The 21,135-nt window shown below is 39.9% G+C and overlaps 1 protein-coding gene across 3 annotated transcripts in view; it reads left to right on the forward strand.

Annotated features, from left to right (window-relative positions):
• The window catches only part of CALCR (calcitonin receptor), a 169,852-nt gene that overhangs the window by 112,253 nt on the left and 36,464 nt on the right, over positions 1-21,135 (forward strand). For all 3 annotated transcript variants that reach the window (XM_065831269.2, XM_071805125.1, XM_065831268.2), the window contains exons 5-7: positions 4,368-4,480; positions 8,593-8,684; positions 13,120-13,246. In XM_065831269.2, coding sequence (XP_065687341.1) covers positions 4,368-4,480; positions 8,593-8,684; positions 13,120-13,246 — 332 coding nt within the window. The remainder of the gene's footprint in view (positions 1-4,367; positions 4,481-8,592; positions 8,685-13,119; positions 13,247-21,135) is intronic.

The raw sequence follows: 21,135 nt of genomic DNA on the forward strand, positions 1-21,135 counted from the left end.
CATGTGGCTCTGAGAGCAAAGTTTCTAGAAGTGCAATTTGCAAACAGATCCATGTTAATTAACTCAGAGGATGGTTAATATGTTGCCACCTCTCACAACTGAGGAACATGGAAGCCTCGCCCTCCTGCTCTGACACTGATGTCCACTTGCTCTGGAGTGTGGATTATGGCAGGGGAGGCAGCAGATGCACTGTGGTATATGTGTTGTCTGCAGTTCTCGTGCCATACTGCGGTCTCTGGATTACTTTGTTTTTCTTACAAAATGCCTTTAAATAAATAAGGATAAATGCTCCATGCAAAAGGAGGAGGAGCAAATTGAATGGTTCTTGCTGATCTTTTTGGATTTACCAGCTGTGATGCTTACGACCACAAGGGACTGCATTTGAGGGACACAAGCACACCCTTCTCACAGCTGGCAAAATGCACAAAGCATTCAGCTGAGTATGTTGTCAAGCTGACAAGAGCAGTTATTGCAGATGAGAAATCATGGCCTTACACAAACTAGAGAGGGAGAGAGACCTTCTGGGTCATGGCAGCAGCTGCAACTCCTTCTACCTTCCAGGATTCTGGAAGGCAGGGAGATCACTTCCTCAAGCATCCCCTAATTCAAGCACCTTCCCAGCTGTGGTGTCGACTCCTGTGTACCCAGCCCATCATGTGCTCCTTCCCACCCAGCCCGGTGCCTCGGCAGGGTGACATGCCTGCACTCGCTGCGGGCTGCAGGCAGGAGCGGCATCCTTGGTGGGCAGGAGCCCCAGGGACATGCTGGAGCACCCTGAGCAGATGAGCCTGACAGAGCCCTTCTCTTCCTGCCACAAAATGCAAATTTTCTGACTCTGACTAAAGAAAACAGCTCTGGATTTCTGCTGATCCTATTTTCCTGTCTTGAAGTGATATAATTTAGATAGATATATAAAACAAATCTGAACTCTTTGTCCAGCTGCTTCTTTTCCCCCTACATTTCTGTGTATTTCTGTCCTGCTTCTTACCAAACTTGACAGCTGTATTTTAAAAATCAATTCTTATTCCCACAATGCACGATATGACTCTACGATACACATTGCCATTCTGATGACTGATGGACTCTGATGATAGTAATAATTCTTCACTATTAGGACACTGGAATTAAAGATTTCTAGGGTCTCCATTGTATTATATCAGATGTTCTTTTCATTTCTGAAAAAATTTCTTCTAGAATATTTTTACTGAAGATGTGAGTCAGTCAGATGTGCTACATGAGCTTTTTCCTCATCTGCAAAACAAAGCACTGCACAGTTCTATCCAAACAATGGCAAAGAATCCAACGTCTAGCATGTGCTGAGCATGCACTGCAAGAGAGGAAAACTTCTATTTCCTGTTTATAGCTCAACAATAAATGAAAAGCTGATGTTGACTCTTAACATGTGCTAGTTATAGAGTTGGTCTAACTGTAAAAACCTGGTTGAAAGAGCTATCATGTTTGTTCCAGAGTTATTGGGTTAAGATATTTGTTATATACAAATGACTGAGTTGTTTTTATGAAAATACAAGCACTATTAGTAGCACAATCAATACCACATGCAAAATTATTACTACTGGTTAATCTTCTTAGACACTTCACTAATCCCCTGAAACTGCCCTTGTAGATGAGATTTCTCTCATCCATTTTTCCCAGACAGCTCTTGAAGAGCCTGTCTTTCTAAGGTAACTACAGAGAGCCTGCACAGGTGCCTATGAATTGCGTAACTTTAAGGTTGCTGAAGTCAGGTAGACAAATCCAAGGCAATGTCACCATTTTTCCACTTTTAATAATGTGATGCCCAAGTGGTGCCTTATCCAAGATAACAGGGTACAGACAGGGCCTAAAATTAGTGTTTACATAGTATCTGAATAGTATTAAAGCTTATCCTTGCGTTTTGCCTTGCTAGTGTTGCCTCACCCATTCTTACACATTGTGTATTTCTTCAAAGCTTACTAGATTCTTCTGGTTGGCATAAAAACCAACACATGCCCAGGTTCATAATCCCACACCTGCTGCTGGACCACTGTAGAGTGACTTGCAGTAGAACAGTGGTTGGGTTACAGACTCACAGTTTTATTTTGGTGTAAATAATAGATTTAGAAAAGTTGTTTGACCTGTCTGAGTGACTGGGGTGGACAGCAGGGAGTCTTATCCCCCAGTCACATCTTCTGACAACATCACAGCAAGAAATCAGTGGGTCGTGGCTGTGTCCATGTTGGGATCAGTTGTGTTTGTCTGGCTTCAAGGAAAAGTACAGAGGCCACATTAAACTTCGGCAGAATGCCTACCTAGGCTCTAAAGCATAGACATGATAGATGATATTAGCATTAAACCCTATAGCATGTTAAGAAAAGCCATGTACTTTTCAGAGTGCATAGGATAGTAAGTACAGCATGTGTACACTGTGTTCCATGGTAGCATAATCATTAATCTTATATCTATGACTGAAAACTTTTTTCCAGCTTTAGATAATATCTGGCAATGAGTACAACAGGAACATTGCTACGCAGGCGGTCTGAATTTATCTACAAGCTGCAGCGATGGAAGGCTGAGATAACATGTACTGTCCCTCTTGTTGGTGTTGATGCACATATTGATTTTCAGCAGCTCCCCCAAATCTATTATATGAAACTCACAGTAATTTTGAAAGTATAATGTGTTCTGGAGGATTGTGGGTTGGTTTTTATTTTCTTTTCTTTTTTTTTTTTTTTTGGTAACAACACTATATAAAGTGTATTTCTAGTCAGAGGAAGATAGCTCAGTCTATACAATCCTTACCTTGCCATATGATTGATTGCTTTCCTTAGGGTATATGGAGGGAATATGAATTTTCCAAGTTAATAGAATCATTAACCATCAGAGCTGATGAAAAAAAATAAATGGAAATGTTGAACAGAACAGATGAAGTTATGTTCAAATGATAATTTGCTCTGTAAAAGTGTATTGACTGGAAATGCTGATAATCTGTGTATAAATGCAATAAAATTATAAAGCTAGAATAGATAAAAGGAAGTCAATATAGGCTTTTTAGACGACATAAAAAAATCAGCCTTGAAATATTGTGATTTTCATAAATAAACAGCTGTGTCACTACCTAAGGAAACATCAAATAATTTAAGTTTCTGATCTTATCCTGCCTTTGTTGCTCAAGCAAACTTTTCCTTGACTCCCATGTGGCTAATGCTTGAGGGAAGGCCAAAGGAACTAATCCAAAACTCAACAGGTGATTAGGAGTGTCTGTCTGCACCTCAGCATCCAGGGTTTCCCAGGCAGAAACATGAGCGTGGCTGGAAGGACACAGGCACAGCACACATCTGCAGTTACAGCCAGCGCTCAGTGCTGTATGATCCTGAGGCCCCAACCATCCCCCTGCAAAAGCAACAGGACACATGCGAGTGAGCATGAGCCTGCAGAGGCATGGGTGCAGCAGGCTTTGGAGAAGAACACCAGAGCCACCTGTGGTGCAGGAACCAGCACCCGAGAGACACGAGGAGAAGCCAAGCACATACCCAATCATTTAAATGGAGTACTCTGCAGCCAGCCTAAATTAAACTGGACACTTGGGACATGTGCCAAAATGTTTGTGAGGCTGCTTCTTCCAGCACCCACATGCTTTGCAACCTCCAAGGAAGGCGAGCAGAGAGGCTGGGCAGGACCCCTCCCTCTCTGTGCAGGGGCAGCGCTGGCGCTGGGACTGTCACCATCTCCAGCACCCAGGCTCCTGTTTATACACTGCTTGCTGCACTTTCCCTGCACAGTATTTTTAACTAAGTATTTCCCTTGATACCTGAAACTCTGCTGCAAGATTCAGTTCGGTAGTATTTATGTGTGGATACCAACATGTGTCTGATTTGAAAACAAAAAGTTAGATTTGCATGCTAGCCTGTGGGCCCATACATTTTCTAATATCAATACTGCAAGTTGGGACAAGAACTAACAATATGCAGACACCACTGTGTTTGCCTGCCTGTGCACACTTCCATCAGGTTTGTTGTCAGGACCTAACATTACTTTCTCTTCCATAAATGGATTTCAGCAGCCTCTTTAAATGAATTATTATTAATTCATGTAATAAATACCTGCATCTGAATGAAGGCTAGGTATATATAATTTACTGCATTCTTTCAAGAAAAACAGAGACAGATAAATGACAAGTATACCGTCAGATAAATCTCTGAGAAAAACAAAACGAATCAAACCAGACAACTGTATATTAATTGCACTGTATATTGATTGCACAAGTTGAAAATTCTTTTAATTTCATTACACAAATATTTTATTTCCAAACATAGAAATTATTCTTGTATGGATTTTTAAATGTGTAATATGCATATGCTAAAATAACTCTTATTGCAATTTTTCATCAGAAAGAGCTTCAAAATACTGTGATGAAACTGGAAACTGGTTTCGGCACCCTGAGAGCAACCGAACATGGTCCAACTATACCCTGTGCAACTCTTTCACCTCTGAAAAACTGAAGGTATGCTACAGTTAAAAAGGCAGTGTTTGCTTGGGAATGGTTTTGGGCTGAGCTAGCAGTAAGACACATATAAGAGAGGTTCAGAATAGTCCCCTCTTTTAGCTTTATTTGTTGCACAAGAATTCAATAACATTGTCTTCTTGATTTTATCTTATTAAAATTATTTGATGAGTGCTCAAAACTAAATATAGGCTTGCTATGGGGTAGATAACTTAGTACCAATTCATGCAACAAGTTTTGCACTATTTTTCAAATGCATGTTTTTGATTTGTATGATTTTCCTTGATTGTCCAACAGTTATAAAATGATCCTTCAGAATTTCAGTTTTGCCCTCCACAACAAGTATCTTCCAAACTGTTGATGTCTTCAGGGCTAGAAATATTAACTTAAGTCAAAATTTTTTTCTTAAGCAAAAAATATCACTCACTTCCCTTGAAAAATAAACATATAGGAAGGTACCATAAATCCAGAAAATCCTACAAGCATGAACACATTTAACTTTAACAGTTTGACTAGGTCATTGAGACTATTTACAATAATGAATTAAGCATTTACCTCAATATTTCCAAAATCAGGTTGCTAAGCTGAAAGAGAACTAAATACTCAAGCACCAAAAGAAACAAAGACAAAGAAATCTGAGAAAAGTTTAAAAAGAAAAAAAATAATAAAAGAAAAAAAAAGGAAACTCATGAAAGTAAGCATTTTTCAGATGAGTTGAGCTCCAGGAAAATCTGATTACAGATTTGTGACAGAATAATTTGTGACTGTTCGGAATTGTAGAAGGAAAAGAGTCAAAAACTTATTTGATTTGAGGTTTATGTTGGAGGATCTTTTTTTATGTAGCCAAAAAGCAGTATGTGGTTATATTAAATGATGATCCAGGCCACGGGGCCTTGGAAAAGTCTACTGGACTAGGCAGGAGGTGAATTCTAAACGTTTTTGCAGCATGAGGAACCGTCATGGTAAAATAGGGCTCACCTATGTGACGAAGAGAGAATAATAGTAACAATCTGAGCTCACAGAGGCATTAAATGGAAGCACCATAAAATACAGTCTTTCCAGTTGTTGGCCCATGTATGGAGACAAAAAATGTAGTTCTGTTACCTATTATCTATGCCTTCCAGAAGAAACATTTTGAACATCATTCACTCAAAGTCCAGATAGAACACAAAGGAAAATTACACATACATTGAGATTTTTTTGAAACAAAAAATAATGGAAAATACAGAAAGAATCTTTATTTACAGAAATACCAAGTTAGATCCTGACCTTGAATCCAAGTATTCAAAATAGGAGTATACTTCATTTGTAGACTGTTTCCATGTACCTAGGGATAATATATTAATATTAAATGAGTAGGAGATATTCCTATTAGAGAATTTTCTCTCCTTAAGGCAAAAATTCTAGGAGGACAAGAAAAAAATTTTGAAGTGTTTCTTTTAGAAGTATCCTAAGCCCAGGATGAAAAAAATCTGTATAGGCTAAAAATTTGATAAGTCAGCATGTTAGAAGTCCTATCTATCAGAAGAAACATGACAGATAACCATTTCATGGAGTGAACAAATTAATAAAATAGTTCACTATTTATTTAAGTTAACTGGAAATGCCAATATGCTATACGTCTGAGATAACTTAAAAAAAAATAACATTGCAGCCAGTTCTTAAAAATACAGTGATGGATCATATGCTTTGTTAGCTGACGGTTCACTCTGGTCTGTCTTTGTTGTTATATTTGGAAAGCTTTTTTGAGCAGTTATGATAGTAAGTTTACATGGAGTAATCAAAAATGCTATTGCCAAGTCCCAGATATACAGTTAAACTGATTGTTTTAAGCTGAAAGGTAGATAACTTGAATAACTAAGAGTCCTCTGAGGTGCCCATAGATTTACACGTATCTATCTGGAAGACTTTCCTACTTCTACCTATTTCAGGGTAAGGGCTTTATACAGGATATGCAGCAAAATAACATATTTTTGAACAGTTCATCTGCAAATTAAACTCAGGCTTAAAAATTATATCAATCTCATACTGTGAAAAAACATTACCACTGAGTATGAAGTGGAAGAAATGTTACATGCACAGAATTCAAAACCTCTGCCACTACTCTGTATTCAGAAAGTTCTCTTACCATCTCTGCACTCTGGTTTTCCCTCTCTGGGGTTTCTTGTGTTCTCAGAACAAATGGTCAAGTATTTGCACTCACTAGCAATGCTGTAGTTAGTCCTCATGAAGAAAAACTAGGAGAGCTAGGATATTTGCAGTTAATATGCATAGTTCTATAACTTGGTGAATGATATTTACACTCAGAATGTCTCTGTTCTACATGGTCAAGATGGTGTAAATGTGACTTTTGTTTAAATCTGAATCAGACCATCATCACTTAATGTAAGCAGGAGCTGATTCCAAAGTGAACAAACCAAATGTGAAGATGTGCACCTTTGCTAAGAGGAACAGTTTTGTTTTCTGGATTTTATTCATATTTGCTTTCAAATGAAAGTTTAAAATTACTTGTAAACACAAAAAAAAAAAAAAAAAAGTGGCAAAAACTTGGGGCTACAGAAAGCAATTCATCTAATCACTGAAAAAAAGAAAATTGCTCATGTATAACAAAAGAAAAATGAATGAAGTGGAGCTGAAAAGAAAATAAATGCAGCAGAGGAACTAAAGCCTGCTATCTAGTCTTTTTCAGGACAGGCTGATACTATTATTAGTGCTTTCAGAAAAGAAAGCAATGGTGAAGCCTGGCTTCCCATTTAGCTTCCTACAGTCTTCTGACAGCTGGTTGATGCCTAAGAGCTTGTCTGAGATCAAAGTATGACATTTAATATTGCAGCATTCTACAGCCCAGGTGCTGTCCTGTGATTTTATTTCACTATTGGCACACAAAATATGGATAGGCCTATCTCAGATTTCACTGATATTATAATAGTCAAAGTGAAAGCCCAATTTTCTCTTAATGCATACTGGTTTCACAGCACTGTAAGACCATCTAGTTTGCCCAAGAGCAAGGTTCATACCAGTGTGAAACAGATTTGTTTCAGGGTGTGCTTTTCTAGTGTGGTAGGGGTTGAGGATAATTTTTATCTCATCTGCTACTTTCATGACTTTGTAGGCCTTAATCATAAGACTTATCTCCAAAGGGCAGAATCCCAGCATTTGGACCCACTTGTCCTAACACAGCTATTCTACCTCAGTTATTTTCGTTGCCTTTTTGCACCTTTCCTAGCTCTGCCATGTCTATACGGTGTACACATGAGAAACACACATGCATTTGACATGTGCAATGTAAATTTTAAACAGAGGTACAAGATTGTTCTACCCTCAGTGCCCGTCCTGATGATATCCAACATTTTGGTGACTTTTTTGATGTCATTACAGACTAAGTCAATGATTCAGAGAACTGGCCAGGAGGACTCCAAAATCTCCTCTCTGAGTTTGGTTTCCAGTTCTGAGTTCAGCATTGTGTAGGCAGAGTTTAGATTGTTTGTCCCTAGGTGTATCACCCCACTTTTTTCGTTATGAAAGCTCATATGGCATCTTCTTATCTCCTCAGTTAAGTGAGGCCCTTCTGGAGTCCCTCACTATTAGTTGCAAGACCTGAGTATCACCCAGAAACTTCGAGATTTCTCTACAGCAGGTCACTGGTGAAGAGGGTGAACAAAAGGCCAGCCCTGCTTCCAGTCCCAAGGCCACCTAACCGCTGACTCATCTCCAAAAGTGACCATTAAGCTTTTGCTCTCTGCTATTTAAGCTGCTTTCCAACCATAAAAGCTTTATACCAATCCTGCAGCAACCTATTTGAAAATCCAAATGTGTTACATATGCTGTGCTGTCCCAGAGCTCGGGAAAGTTAGTGACGCATAGTGTGAGCCAGTTACTTCAGTGCTGCAGAAACAGATTAACTCATGTAAGAAACACTTATCTCACATTTACACCATGAGTCATGCTATTTAATAGATTGCTGATATCAAAACTATATTTAAAAAGAAACTTCGAAAGAAAATAAATACAAAATAGGAGGTTGATTTTGTAGATTATTCATCAATAAGAAACAAAAGCAAGTATTGCCTGCAAATTGTTCATGTTTGCCTTTTGTTTTTGTTAAATTGCAGATGGCGTTCATACTTTATTATATGGCGATCGTTGGCCATGCTTTGTCTATAACATCCCTATTAATTTCCTTGGCAATTTTCTTCTATTTCAAGTAAGTGCTTCTTACAGACACACCCTCTCTTCTTTCCCTGAGGGATTTCAAATGGTAACCAAAGAAAAGCTCAGAAGGGGACATGGCAGGAAGAAACAGCTCTTCCAAAATCCTTTTTATATATTTCTGGTAAAAAAGTCTCAGCACAGGGTCCTCTCACCAATGGAACATCTCCCAGTGGTGTGTAGCCAAGATCATGTTCTTACATTTATCAAGAGTGGTATAAAAGTGAAGCCCATAGGGAAATGGTGTAATGAGGGGTGCAGTAAGGCCCTTCATTTACCAGTTGCCTGAAAAACAGGAAAACCTTCATCTGATGCTGAAGGGCTGAGCTATTGACTTTAGTAGGTGCTTACGGCACTCAGCACTAAGTGCGAATCTGTGTAGCCTTTCATCATCATTAAAAGGAAAAACAGTGATGGGCTGTGACAGAACTTTAAAGGAAACTAAACTGATAATCACAGAAAACATTGCAGCTACTGTATGGCAACTTAAGTGGAGGATTAAAATCTTATCCCTTAGTGGACCTGCCTGCACACTATTTATTATAATGTGTCTGCAGTGAAGGAGCAGAGTGAGCACAGATTTGCTGTCAGACGTATATGAAGCTTCAGTCGCAATCGGTAACGAGGGGCTGTCTGGAAACAGCCTTTGGTTTTCAGCTCAGGGAAATGGTAAGCACTGGAAGACATCAAAGGCAATCGGGAAAATCTTCAAGAATAAGCTTCCAGAGCTATAATGATTTGTATAAACTAGCTCTTAAGCAATCTCCTTAAGTTATTTCACTTTTGTAATATTATCACAAGCTACAAACTACCCAGGCTGATAGCACACCTATAAATCAGGGTTGCAATGTCTGTTCACAGATACTGTGATGAAACAGAATGATACATCCAGTATAATGACCCAAATGGGTGTCATCTTATTGATTTCAGCAAAGGTGCGTCAGTTACTTGCAATCAGATAGCCAGAACATCAGTTCATCACCAGAGGTAGGGAAATGCTCCCCATCAGTATAGTACATATAGAGATAACTGGATTGTGAGATGCTGGACTGTGGGATATCATCATCTTCATTATCTGAATTTCTGAGATGTGTGTTTTTGGCCACAAATACACACATGAAGATTTGTAGAATCCATCAGTACATAGCAAACACAAAATTCCAGCCTATACATGCACAGTAATTCCACAAATATGGGGATAAAAAGAACCCCTTGCTGAACATCAATCTCTAGTGCACAAGAGATGGGTACCTTGTTTCAAAAATCTGTACTGAAAGGTGCTCCACAAAACCCCAGATACCTTGTGCCAGTGCTTTGATCAGTTCTAGCCTCAGAGTCCCTATATTTTTTAATCTAAATCTTACATGAGGCACCTCAGCCTATTTCTGGTCCCAATTTTGATCTATATGTACTACATATCTACGAATATGTTCAGGTTGTGTGCCTTTTCATAATATTCTTAGTAACATTATGCAAAGCTTCTCCCTGGTTACTTCATATGCTGCTGGTCCCTGGAAAGGTACACCATGGATGAAGGTGTTCATGTAGGCTGGACAAGGGTATACTTAGTAAACTGAGAGGCCAGAAGAAGGTGGCATAAATCTTAGGGTTATACAGTTAGGTGTCTGTGCCTCAACTGTCAGACAGTAATGGTAGTAAAAGAACAAGTCCCCAACATTATCACCACCAAGAATGAGTCTAGAAAATATAAGAAAATGAAAAGGTTGGACTTTGCAGAGACTATAAGTGTCTGTAAGATTACAAGCTTAAAATAGGTGGATCCAAAATACAGGTTGTGAATTCTGCTGATTTCCAGAGAGGCAGTTTGATGAGTGACTGTGATAACGTGCAGTAATCAGGTACAGAGATAGCTAGAAACGGATGTGTTCCCTTCCCATCTAGGTAAAGATAAAGAGCACAAAACTGCAGACACAGTAATGCTTTGAGTAAACTGGGAAGAGCACAATTTAATCTGATTTGGAATCTTATACTCAGGCGTCAGAGTTCTTTGGAATAGCAAAGATCTGGTTAAACTGGCTGCCCAAAATGAACCAAGAAGGTGATACCCTGCATCAAGCAAGGCAGGATGAGTCTGTCTGACTCACTCCTATCTCTGACTCATGGATAATGTGCGATCCTGACCAGTCCCAAGACGTGCTGGAACACTCATCTTTGCAGCAGCCTTCCAGACAGTAATACATCTCCTCCTCTCTTTCCTTCTCTGTTTTCCATTCATGACTAATCCATGACACAAAGGTTACAGGAAGAAGTAGAGAAAGGAATTAAAATGAAGTACTGCAAAATGAGGAGAAAGTGGAAACCAAAACACAATGATAAGAAAGTGAGAATAAAGCTGTATTGGGAGCAGGGTTCATGTTGCCTTCAGTTGTTTTCTATCATCTGGCTATGACAGTGATAGATTCTTTGATCTTCAATAGAAGGCAAGCTGTCAATCATACAGTCAATCAGACAGTAAAAGGAGGTTTCAGGGCCATATAATAGCCTTTGACTATAGAGGCGGCAATGAATAGCTTGCAGAGGTTGCTGTTTCCCACATGTAGGTCTTTCCTGACAGAGATTCATTTTCTCTGTACTGGTAGCCATGTAGAGAGGCAGCTGGAGAGACAAGGGTCTGCATCTCTGTGTCCAGAAGCTGAAGAGACTGCTCTAAGTAACAGGGAAATTTTTATTTATTGGGAACAAGAATTGGCATCACACCAATCCTGTTCCCAGGACTGCAAGAGAAAGACAGAGACAGATGGGTACATGACAGCATCCCAAGAAAAGTGGGGTCAGTAGCATAGGCAAAGTATAGTGATGGAGAATGGGGAGGAAGAATGAGGACTGGATAAATACCACCAGAGCTTAGGGGCAGAAAAGGAAAGTTAACCTGGATTTGTGATGGGGGCAAATATAGATAGAATAATCACAAGAACACAGTGTAGGAAAAATAACTCCAAAGCATGGTCTGTTTTGCCCAATAACCTTTCCTACAGTGGATCACACTGCAAGTGTGCCTAGCCCCGTATCTGGTACTCAACAGTTGCCAATAGCTGATGCTAAAGTAAGAACATAAAACCAGGGCAAGTGTAAAAATATATTCTCATTCCTAGACCCATGAACCTGCACCTCATGGACATCCTGAACCAAAGAAGGTGTCTTGGGAAATAAGGAGGTTGACAAAAGTGATGAGCATTGCAGGATGCTGATGACCATAACCAGAAACAACAGCCTCAAGCTGAAGGAAGAATTCCATCTCATGACTCAGTAAATAGGTGTATGGAGAGCTAGGAATAAGTGGCAGGTGACCAAGGAGCTAAGCAATGAAAAAACTAAATAAACAAACGAGCACAATAATCAGAAAAGAGTTCAGCTGGTTAAATTAGCTCTCTGTTTTTAAAGAACGTGCATTCTGTGTTAGCCTCCATACGCAAAGCATCAGAAAGTCACACCCTGTGCTTCATTCCAGACTGAAAAAGACTCCTAGTGCAGAGGGGGAGCCTTGCCTTGCTGAGACAGTGATACTTGCTCTTGGCTGTTTTTTACCTACTAGTTTTGCCTGCTTGCTCTCAGTGATCACTGGATACAAACATCACAGGATTACCTAACAACACCATGATTGCCTTTCTGCAATCACCTCATCAGTCCCGGGCTGTGCTCTGGGGCTTGGAGTGCTGTGCTGGTGTTGTTCTCTGCATCCAGGATAGCTGAGGAGAGGCATGAGGATTCGGGCATTAATTAGAAAGGGGAGATGTTTCAGGTCTGAAACTACAGGCATGATTTTGTTGCACAAGAATCCTGTGAACTTCTCTTGGGAAACTCTGCTACTCACAATAGCAGATATCCTACCCTAACCAAAATCAGCCATTCCAAAAACATTAGTGCTCCTTCTGAGCAGGAAAACAATTTCTGATTTGAGATCTCAGCTGGAGTTAGAAACGTGCAGGATGACAACTCAAATCCCCCTGTAATTTAAGGGGACTCATACTCAAACTTCCCATCCTGTCTCACCACTAATTTGCAAAGTAACAAATAATTTTAATATTGAATATCAGAAAGTGAGTCTCCGGGGAAGAGTTACTTATAAAGCACTGTTCCTGGTGTTGATTACTTGTATCATGTGCAGCTTAATTCTCAGAGTTCTGCTTCAACACTTAATACCTTGATTACCATGAAATAAAGAAAGGCACCGAGGGCTGAGAAAGTAGCCGGATAGCTCTTTACACCATGTTCTAAAAAGCATGTGGTACTAAACAGGTGTAAAAACAAACCCAAAAATTTCTGAGAGGTTATGGCTGCAATGTAAGGCATGTATTTTCCGATTACGCCTTGCCAAAAGGCATTTTTGAGAGAACGTTGCCAGAAAGAGCTTGTTAAAGTGACATCAGAAGAGAAACACTAATTTACGATGTGTGCTACATATTTTTCAGGAGCCTCAGCTGTCAAAGGATAACACTGCATAAGAATTTGTTTTTTTCTTATGTGCTGAATTCCGTGTTTACAATCGCCCACCTCATTGCTGTTGTGCCTAACCCGGGCCTTGTAAAAAGGGATCCTGTAAGTACTGCATGACTCCTCTCCATCTCAACACCCAAGTTAAATTACTATGGCCACTCCAAAACCAGACATTCCCATTCACCTGTTAATGATATCTGTCTGGTAAAACATGTACAGAGGCTGCAGATTCTGAGAATTTCACTCAACTCTGTTCAGATCTTTCCTCAAGCAACAAGAATATTTGAATTTGATACAAGTGAGAGAAGCTCCAGACTTGCTTCAGCCAGGCCATCCATATAAACGTGTCAGATCCCCACTGCTCTTGTGTCAGATCTCCATTGCTCTCAGCACTAACTTCCTGATGTTTCCCAACAAAGCCCCAGAAAAAACAAATGCTCTTGGTGGTCACCTGTCCTTCCTCACAGGCACATACATTGTGGGGGCCAGGGGGCAGGAGTGAAGAGGGATATGACTATTTTCAAAATGCCTCCCCAAAATATATTTTTGCTGCATTATTTTTCTTGGGAGGTGGTAAATCAGGGCAATAGCTTGCTTCACTGCTCTTAGATAGTGATACAAATTGTACTGATCCCTCAGCTGATAAATATGTATGGCAGATCTCAGTTACCCATCTCTGATCTTGCTCTCTAACAGAGCCATCACATTGTGTTTGCCGTTGTTAACAGCAGCCCTGGCTGATGTGAAATTAAAACAAGCCTGGGAATCTCTCAAGTTATGTCACAACACCGATCAGCTTGTCTTCTCATAAAATTGTTCAATTACAGTTCAACCATTTATCTGCTTCTAATTTTATGAAAGCAATTAAACATTAGCACCCAAAATTATCTGATCAGGTGTGTGTCTCTCACATGTGGCTGGTTAAGTAAGCTAATTAAAGCTTACCTGTTAAGTAAGCTAATTAAAGCGGGAAATACATAGACTAAAAAAAATCACCAGTTCCAAGGACCATCTGGAGACTAAAAAATAGAAGAACAGAAGAATAATTAAAAAAAATCACACATTTTGTTTCTCGTTACTGCATAAGCACCATACAGATGTAGCCTGTGCAAGAGATGCAATGAAAATACACTTTATATTTGAAGATAGAAAGCTGGCACATGATATCAGGCACCTAAATTGAAGTAAGATCATTACCTCAGGGTTAAGAATGATGCTTTCTGAGAGCACAAGTAAATTATTAGAAGCGCTTTAAACTAAAAGTTGAAGCTGCAGCAAGGACTATTGTGCTCTAAGATTTCATTAAAAAGCTGTACCTAGTGCCTTTGGGCTGAATCTTTATTTTGAATGAAATCTTGACCCCAGTGAAGCCAATGGCAAAACTCTCAGAGACTTTGGTAAAGTCACATAGCCAGTATGCTGAACATCACCCGATGAAAACCCCAACCTACGTTGCTAAGGCAACAGACACTATAGAAATGACATAAATGGTTACCTTTGAAGACTGGGGAGCTCCAGAGCAGTGGAAAGGTTCATGTATGCAGTAATCTTTCAGGTCTCAGGCCAGGCTATGAAGAGGACCCTTAGTGCGGAGTACAGTCACAGAAATCACCCAGGCTGGTGCCCGTCCACTGATGTTACTGAATATGGCCATGTTAGTAAACCTGGCCTCAGCTACTTAGCTAAGCACACGCTTAGATGAACAAAGCCATTGTTTCACACTTTCTTCTTCAGAACAGAATTTGCATGTCTTTGACTTAGCTGTGAACTGCTGTCTAGAGGCAAGGTACAAAACTTGGGGACAGAAGACCTGGGGCCTCCCATTTTTGTTCTGCTGTCAAGTATGGGATGAGGGTACACTCACTGCTTCATCTTGCCTCACTTTCTAGATTTCCCTTCCTTAAAAGAAATCAGAAAAAAAGGAGGTGAGGTGACCTCTTAATACGTTCAAAGTGTCTCAATATTACTAGAAAGTGTATTCTGTTATTTTAGTACCGTAATAGACCTGTAATACGTGATTGGGAAAAGAAAATGAACTGCCAGGGACAGGCTTTTAACACATGATGAAAATACATAAGGGCTCCATATGAGTATATGACGACTTGGAGGATTTATGTTAAAACATTACTTATTCCATCAGGTAAATCCCCATAATATTTGTATTTTAATGCTGACTAGGAAAGCAAATGAAGGGTTTATAGCTTGTTTTGTTTTTCTTTTTTTTTTTTTTTTCTGTCTCTACTACACCCTCTGTTTTATTAAGTCCATTTTAAGATGACTACCTCTGCCTTCCTTCCTACAGTATTCTGCATTTATCCACTTTCCTTCTGTGCATCTCCTGAGCTTTACAGGCTCATGTATGTGTGTGGCTCCTACCTGTGATCTATACAGAAACACTGAAGTGTGTAGAAGGAATTTTAAATAGTCACAGACACCCTGTGTGTAATGACCATATACAGAGATGCACTTGGTGGCATTTATTCTGCAAAATAATAAATGTGTTTCAACCCCAATAGATCCTGCACTTTTTTTTTCCTGCCTAAAGTTTCACAATAGATTTTAAATATGCAACACCATGGGAAAAATACTTACAGTGAATACATATTTATGAAGATATCAACAAATTCATATAATTTTGAAACAAGAAAGGAAGTTCTGTTAAATGACAAAGAGAAAAGACAGGAGGATCAAGAGAGGAAATTCATCCCTAACACCAAGACACGCACATTCTCCCCGTATCCAGATAAAAAAGATCTGAGACAATCCAAAGCATCATTTACATGAGGAGAGGTTGTACTGCATCCTTACTTGTGTATAGTTTGCTGCACAGAGATAAACCCTTTGATCGTCATTCTGATCACATAAAATGGTAAGTCAAGCCACTTTATCAATAGATCTTAATTTTCTTCTCTTACCTCATTTTTTTTCCTGGTTATATAATTTTCTCTATTTCTCTTTTTCTTTCTGATTTGTCTGGATCTCAAATGATGGAAGCAAAAGATGTGAGCTCATGACCATACAAGAACCAAAGAAGCAATGAAAAAGGTTCAGGATCACTTGAACAAAATAAACAGGACACATGTATGAACACTTATTTACATACACTGAAAAATGTAATGTGAGCTAAATTTTTAAATGTTGTATCTAAAGTAGCAACTACATTAATTACACTGTTACTGGAACATATTTTATAGGAAGGCATATCTTCTATCACCTTATTAAATTAGACTGACCCATAGAAGAAGGGTAATCTGTGAACAGCATATTATATTCTCCATTAAAAACCATGGAAATATAAATAAAACCTTTGCTGCCTGATCTTTTAATATAGTCTTTCACATCAGATCTGTATTTCTCATTTTTCTTATTCCACAGACTAGTAATTTTAAGAGTAAATAGCGATGGGGATAAAGGAAGATAGAGCTAATGACTGGAGAGACAGTTCTACTAATGAGAAACTGAATAACTGATCAGCTCCGTGGCCACTAATATAAATACATTTGTAGATAAGACTATTTGGTCGTAAATCAGTAGTGGCTTAGTAATTGGAAACTCGTCCAGAAAAGCTTAAAGAGATCATACTGCATTTTTTATCACTTTCTTGTTCTGGTGGAGATATCTGTTCTCTTCTTTCTCCAGGCTGTTCTGTAGCATCTTCCCTTTTCATGTAGAAGATTCACCCTTGCTTCTGGTACTATGTGGAGCAAAAGTTGTGGGCTCTCATGCTTAGCCATGGTATATCAGAGAGTAAGGATCCAGCATCTGTTCCGCCATGCTCCAATTTAATTGTCAAGTTCCAGCTTTCTGCCACACAGCTTATTTATGCCTAAATGTGTAAATAATCTGTTCCCCCTCTTGCATGGGTACAGCAGCAGAGCCAGTAAGGGACAACCCAAAGCGAGCCGTGTTTCATTACAAGCACAGTGATTTCATTTTCTCAGCGAGGAGTGTGGGCTAGGCTGAGCCTGGAACAGTTCTTTCCACTAGCAGTATCTGTAACTCAGCTCTTTTTGAGGTGGAAAGTATCTTGGACATGGGGTGTGATATGCTGAAGCCTGTTCTGGCCTCCTTTTATAGATGTAAATATTCTTTAAAGATCCTGAGCTAGTTTACCACACTAGCTGATGGTGCAGCATGTATCCTCTGTCTCTAACAGGACAGGCAGCATGTAGTCCCTTCCTCTTCCCAAGCATTTTGCTGAAGTTGCTATCACTGTGAGTATGAGGTCGGATGACAAAATGCTCTCGGTTTATCTGTACTGCCCAAAGCCCACCTCCTGGCAGGCAGCAAGCCTTCAGAAGAAACCACTAAGCTGCTTCCCACTCAGCGTTATTAGTAAGACCAAAAGAAAGTGAGAAGGAAAGCACAAAAGCTGGTGTCCACTAGAATTACAATCTTTAAAGCAATGCCATGATAGTAGTGATATTAAAACAATTCCTGTCCTCATAGACACTAGAACACTATAAATAATCTCACCATTGACTAATTCAAGTGAAAACCATGCCTGCCCAAGCATATTAGGTGTTCCTCCCTACCAGAGGAAAACAGTAGAAATAAAATGTTGAGTTGTGTGGAAAGATGAGGAGTTTATAAAGGGTAGTTACTGTGATTTATGAGATTATGATACTGGTGACTTCCCCTGTTCTCAAAGGAATAAGAAGGGAATGAGAGCCTGGAAAACAAAGTGGGCTCATGGCATTTCAAGAACAGTGTTAATTTTAGGTCTTTTTACCATATCAATGTTACCTTCCTCGTCTCTTCTGATGTATCCTGGCAGAGACTGGTGGAGATTAAAACATATTTTTCTCAAATGAGAGGCCAATAGCTGATAACAGTGAAGATAAATGGCAAAAGCGCTGCCCCATGTGACTTGTGTTTGCCTCAGCAGTCCCAGCAGTTCCCACAGTGCTGCCTCCGCTGGAAGCAGCAAAGGTGGAGCTCCACAAAGAAGTGTGCTTTGATCATCTGAGTTGTTTCATGTATTATGCTTGGGATAGAGCTTCAGGAGCCTCCATTCTTGTTAAATTAATCAGATTCTTTGTTAATGTAACTATTTCCAGAGCTTTCGTGTCACTCTCAAAGCATCTCCAAAGTTATTCATCTTAGTACATCTGTTCCTCCATCCTGTTTCCACTAGATTACTTACAAGGGCCTCCACAGCGAGTTTAGCCACAAAGAGATGACACAAAGCTATTCTAGAGTTTTGTCTAGATGCAAAAGTAATCAAAGACCAAACTTCTAAGAGGGAATTACTTGCCAAAACTTAGCAGTCATGTCTCCTGAGTGTATCTCCTATCGTAGAAGACAGTTGTTCTCCTGAAAACTGTCATCATCTTGCCTAGGAGCCCTTAGTCTAATCAAGAGTCCAACTGGCTGTTTAAAACATTGAACTTCTGCTGCCTCAGGTGTAGGAATGAGACTTGGTGAGACTGGGTCTAGTGTGCATCTGTGAATTTACAAATTGTGTAATTTTGTGCATTTGCAGATTATATTTGTACATTGACTTCACTAGTACAAACTGACTCAGAAAAGTTAACCTGAGAGAGTAAAATGCAATACTTGCTTTTGTGTAAGTCAAAAAGGGCCAAAGTCAGCCTCCAATTGCACCCATGCCAAGCTCTATTGAAGTCAAAGGTTTTCCGTTAGTTTTGTGTCTCACCACACCACATTGAGTGATGAAGTTCTGACCTTTTTTTGTTCACCTCCAGAGTAAAACATGGAGTAAAAGTTCTTGGTTTGGGTGAGTGAACTGAACCTTTTAGTTCATCATTTACAAGCAAAGGACTGAGGTTGTGCTTTATATTTTGCAGATGCCCCAGAATACTTTTTGCCATCTACAGATGAATACCCAGATCCCATTAGTTTTCCTTTGCCTGAGGAAGTTCATGAAGACAAGCTCACATCTCCCAGCCCTCCCATTTCTCCTGTGACAGCTACCCATCTTGTCATTAGTTATCACCAGTAAAGCAGAGAAGGGTGCATGTCTGAGTGGCACAAGTTCTTTCCTGACATAGCAAATGGTATACCAGAATAACCAGGATCGGGGAGTCACAAACTATCATTTGAAATAGAAATGGATGGTCACTAGCATTCTTCTAAGATCCATTTAATTTTGGTGGTGGGGTTTTTTTTAAATGCAAAAAGAACATCACTGGTAATTGGGAAATCGATAAAAAAGAAGGGAGGACAGTAAGCTCACGTTTGGAGAGAAGCTGTCCCAGCTAAGTAGCATTTCTGAACTGGACTACAAAGCACCATAGACCATTTTCTGAGGTTCATAGGTGCTATGGCAGAACCTGAGGTGTGCAAGTAAGCACAGGGGGCTCACCTCAGGAGGTGTCAGGGAAAGAAAATTTCTGCTCTGTCTGCCTCTTCCCTTGTTGACAAAACAGAACTGGCACATGGAGAGGACATTCACTCCTCCTGCCTTTCCATTTCTCCAGTCTCAGAAGAATTGCACTTCTGAATGTATAATTCTTTGCTTCCTAACAGCATTTGCTGTCCAACCTTGCTAAGATGCAGGGACAGGGAAAATGGAGGAGTAATGTGCAGGATACACAGGGCGGGATCTCCTGTTTGACAGCTCTGGCACCCAGACACTGCCAGTGTGGGATCATTGACAGTGTCCTGTGCCTGCGAGCAAATCCAGGTTTCCCTCCAGGGGAGTGTGACCCTCCTTGACTGTGACTTTGGTTCAGGAACATGTGTTCACCTTCAAGAGGATGAGGTGTTTTTATGCTTTATGCTGGTGAATCATGTATGAAGTTTCTGACAGCAGTAAGCTCATGGGCAGTGCAAGGACTGTGCTGCAGCAGCTTCACCCTCATTGAAATCACTGGGTTCCACTGGTGTAACACTGCAGTAATGCGGATGTAAATCAGAATCTCTCCTTCCATCCTAGGAAATACCAAGTCTTCCCTCTCCCATGAAGTTTCCTGAGATTAATGCAGACTAAGGGACATTGTGAATTCAGAACCAGCCGATGTTCAAAGAATTATCACAAATTTTCAGTCTTGAATAATATCTGCATTCATTTAAAGACACATCTGTCAGAGTATTCCATCATTTTCCCCAATGTCTTTATATTCTTGTTTATATTCTCAAAAATCTCAGAGTAATGAGAGAAAGAAGCACCATATAAACCTGGTGATGTCAGATGCACTGATCTGATGTGGCATGCCATGCTCAGATTATGAAGTATGGATGATTAAAGGACACTTCTATGAAGAGTATTTATGGTTTATGTGAAACAACTGAATCTAGGCTGCAAAGAAGTCAGTCAGTCATCACCTCTGAGAAAGATCTGTGCTTTCTCAACAATGTTATTGTAGTTGCTTTCTCAATGGGAAGGCACCATCCAGTTAACAGCTGCCATCAGGAGGTGAAAAAAGACATTTAATAGTGTCAGAGTAAATATTTCTTTTGGGACAGACTCCTTCATCTTACTTTCCTCAGGAATTATTGTTCTGTCTACATTTCGGTTGCTTGCTCTTCTTTTAAAGCAGTATCTATTAGTAGGCTCAGGTTTCTCAAAACTGTTGCAACATCACAAAGGGAGGGATGATAGCTTTTGTGTAGCCCAGTCCCAAGGTATTCCATGTCAAAATAGCCCAGACTCTACTGGATCCTGTGGATGGTACTTCTGCAGTGTAATCTTTATACACTGCCTCTTCTTTAGGCCATTTTCTTCAGAAATGTAATTCCAGAAAGGACCTCATACTGCCAAATGCATTTTGGTCCTGAAGCCGAAAGTATCAGGCCCAGGGGCTTGTTCCCAGGTTTTCGGGCAGCATTTTTTCTGCTCAGGTGAGCATCATACCTGCACTCTCAGCCACAGCAAGGATGGAGGTACACAGCACACAGGCCAAACTGCAGTCTCTGTGAAAAGTCTGATTTAACCTGTCATGCTGCTTAATCATTGTGCACTTGCACCACCTCTGGGCCCTGAAGCTCTGCCATTGTGGCAGTAAGAAGTGAGCACTCGTGGGACA

Source organism: Patagioenas fasciata, chromosome 2 (genome assembly GCF_037038585.1).
Source record: "Patagioenas fasciata isolate bPatFas1 chromosome 2, bPatFas1.hap1, whole genome shotgun sequence".
Lineage (NCBI taxonomy): Eukaryota > Metazoa > Chordata > Aves > Columbiformes > Columbidae > Patagioenas > Patagioenas fasciata.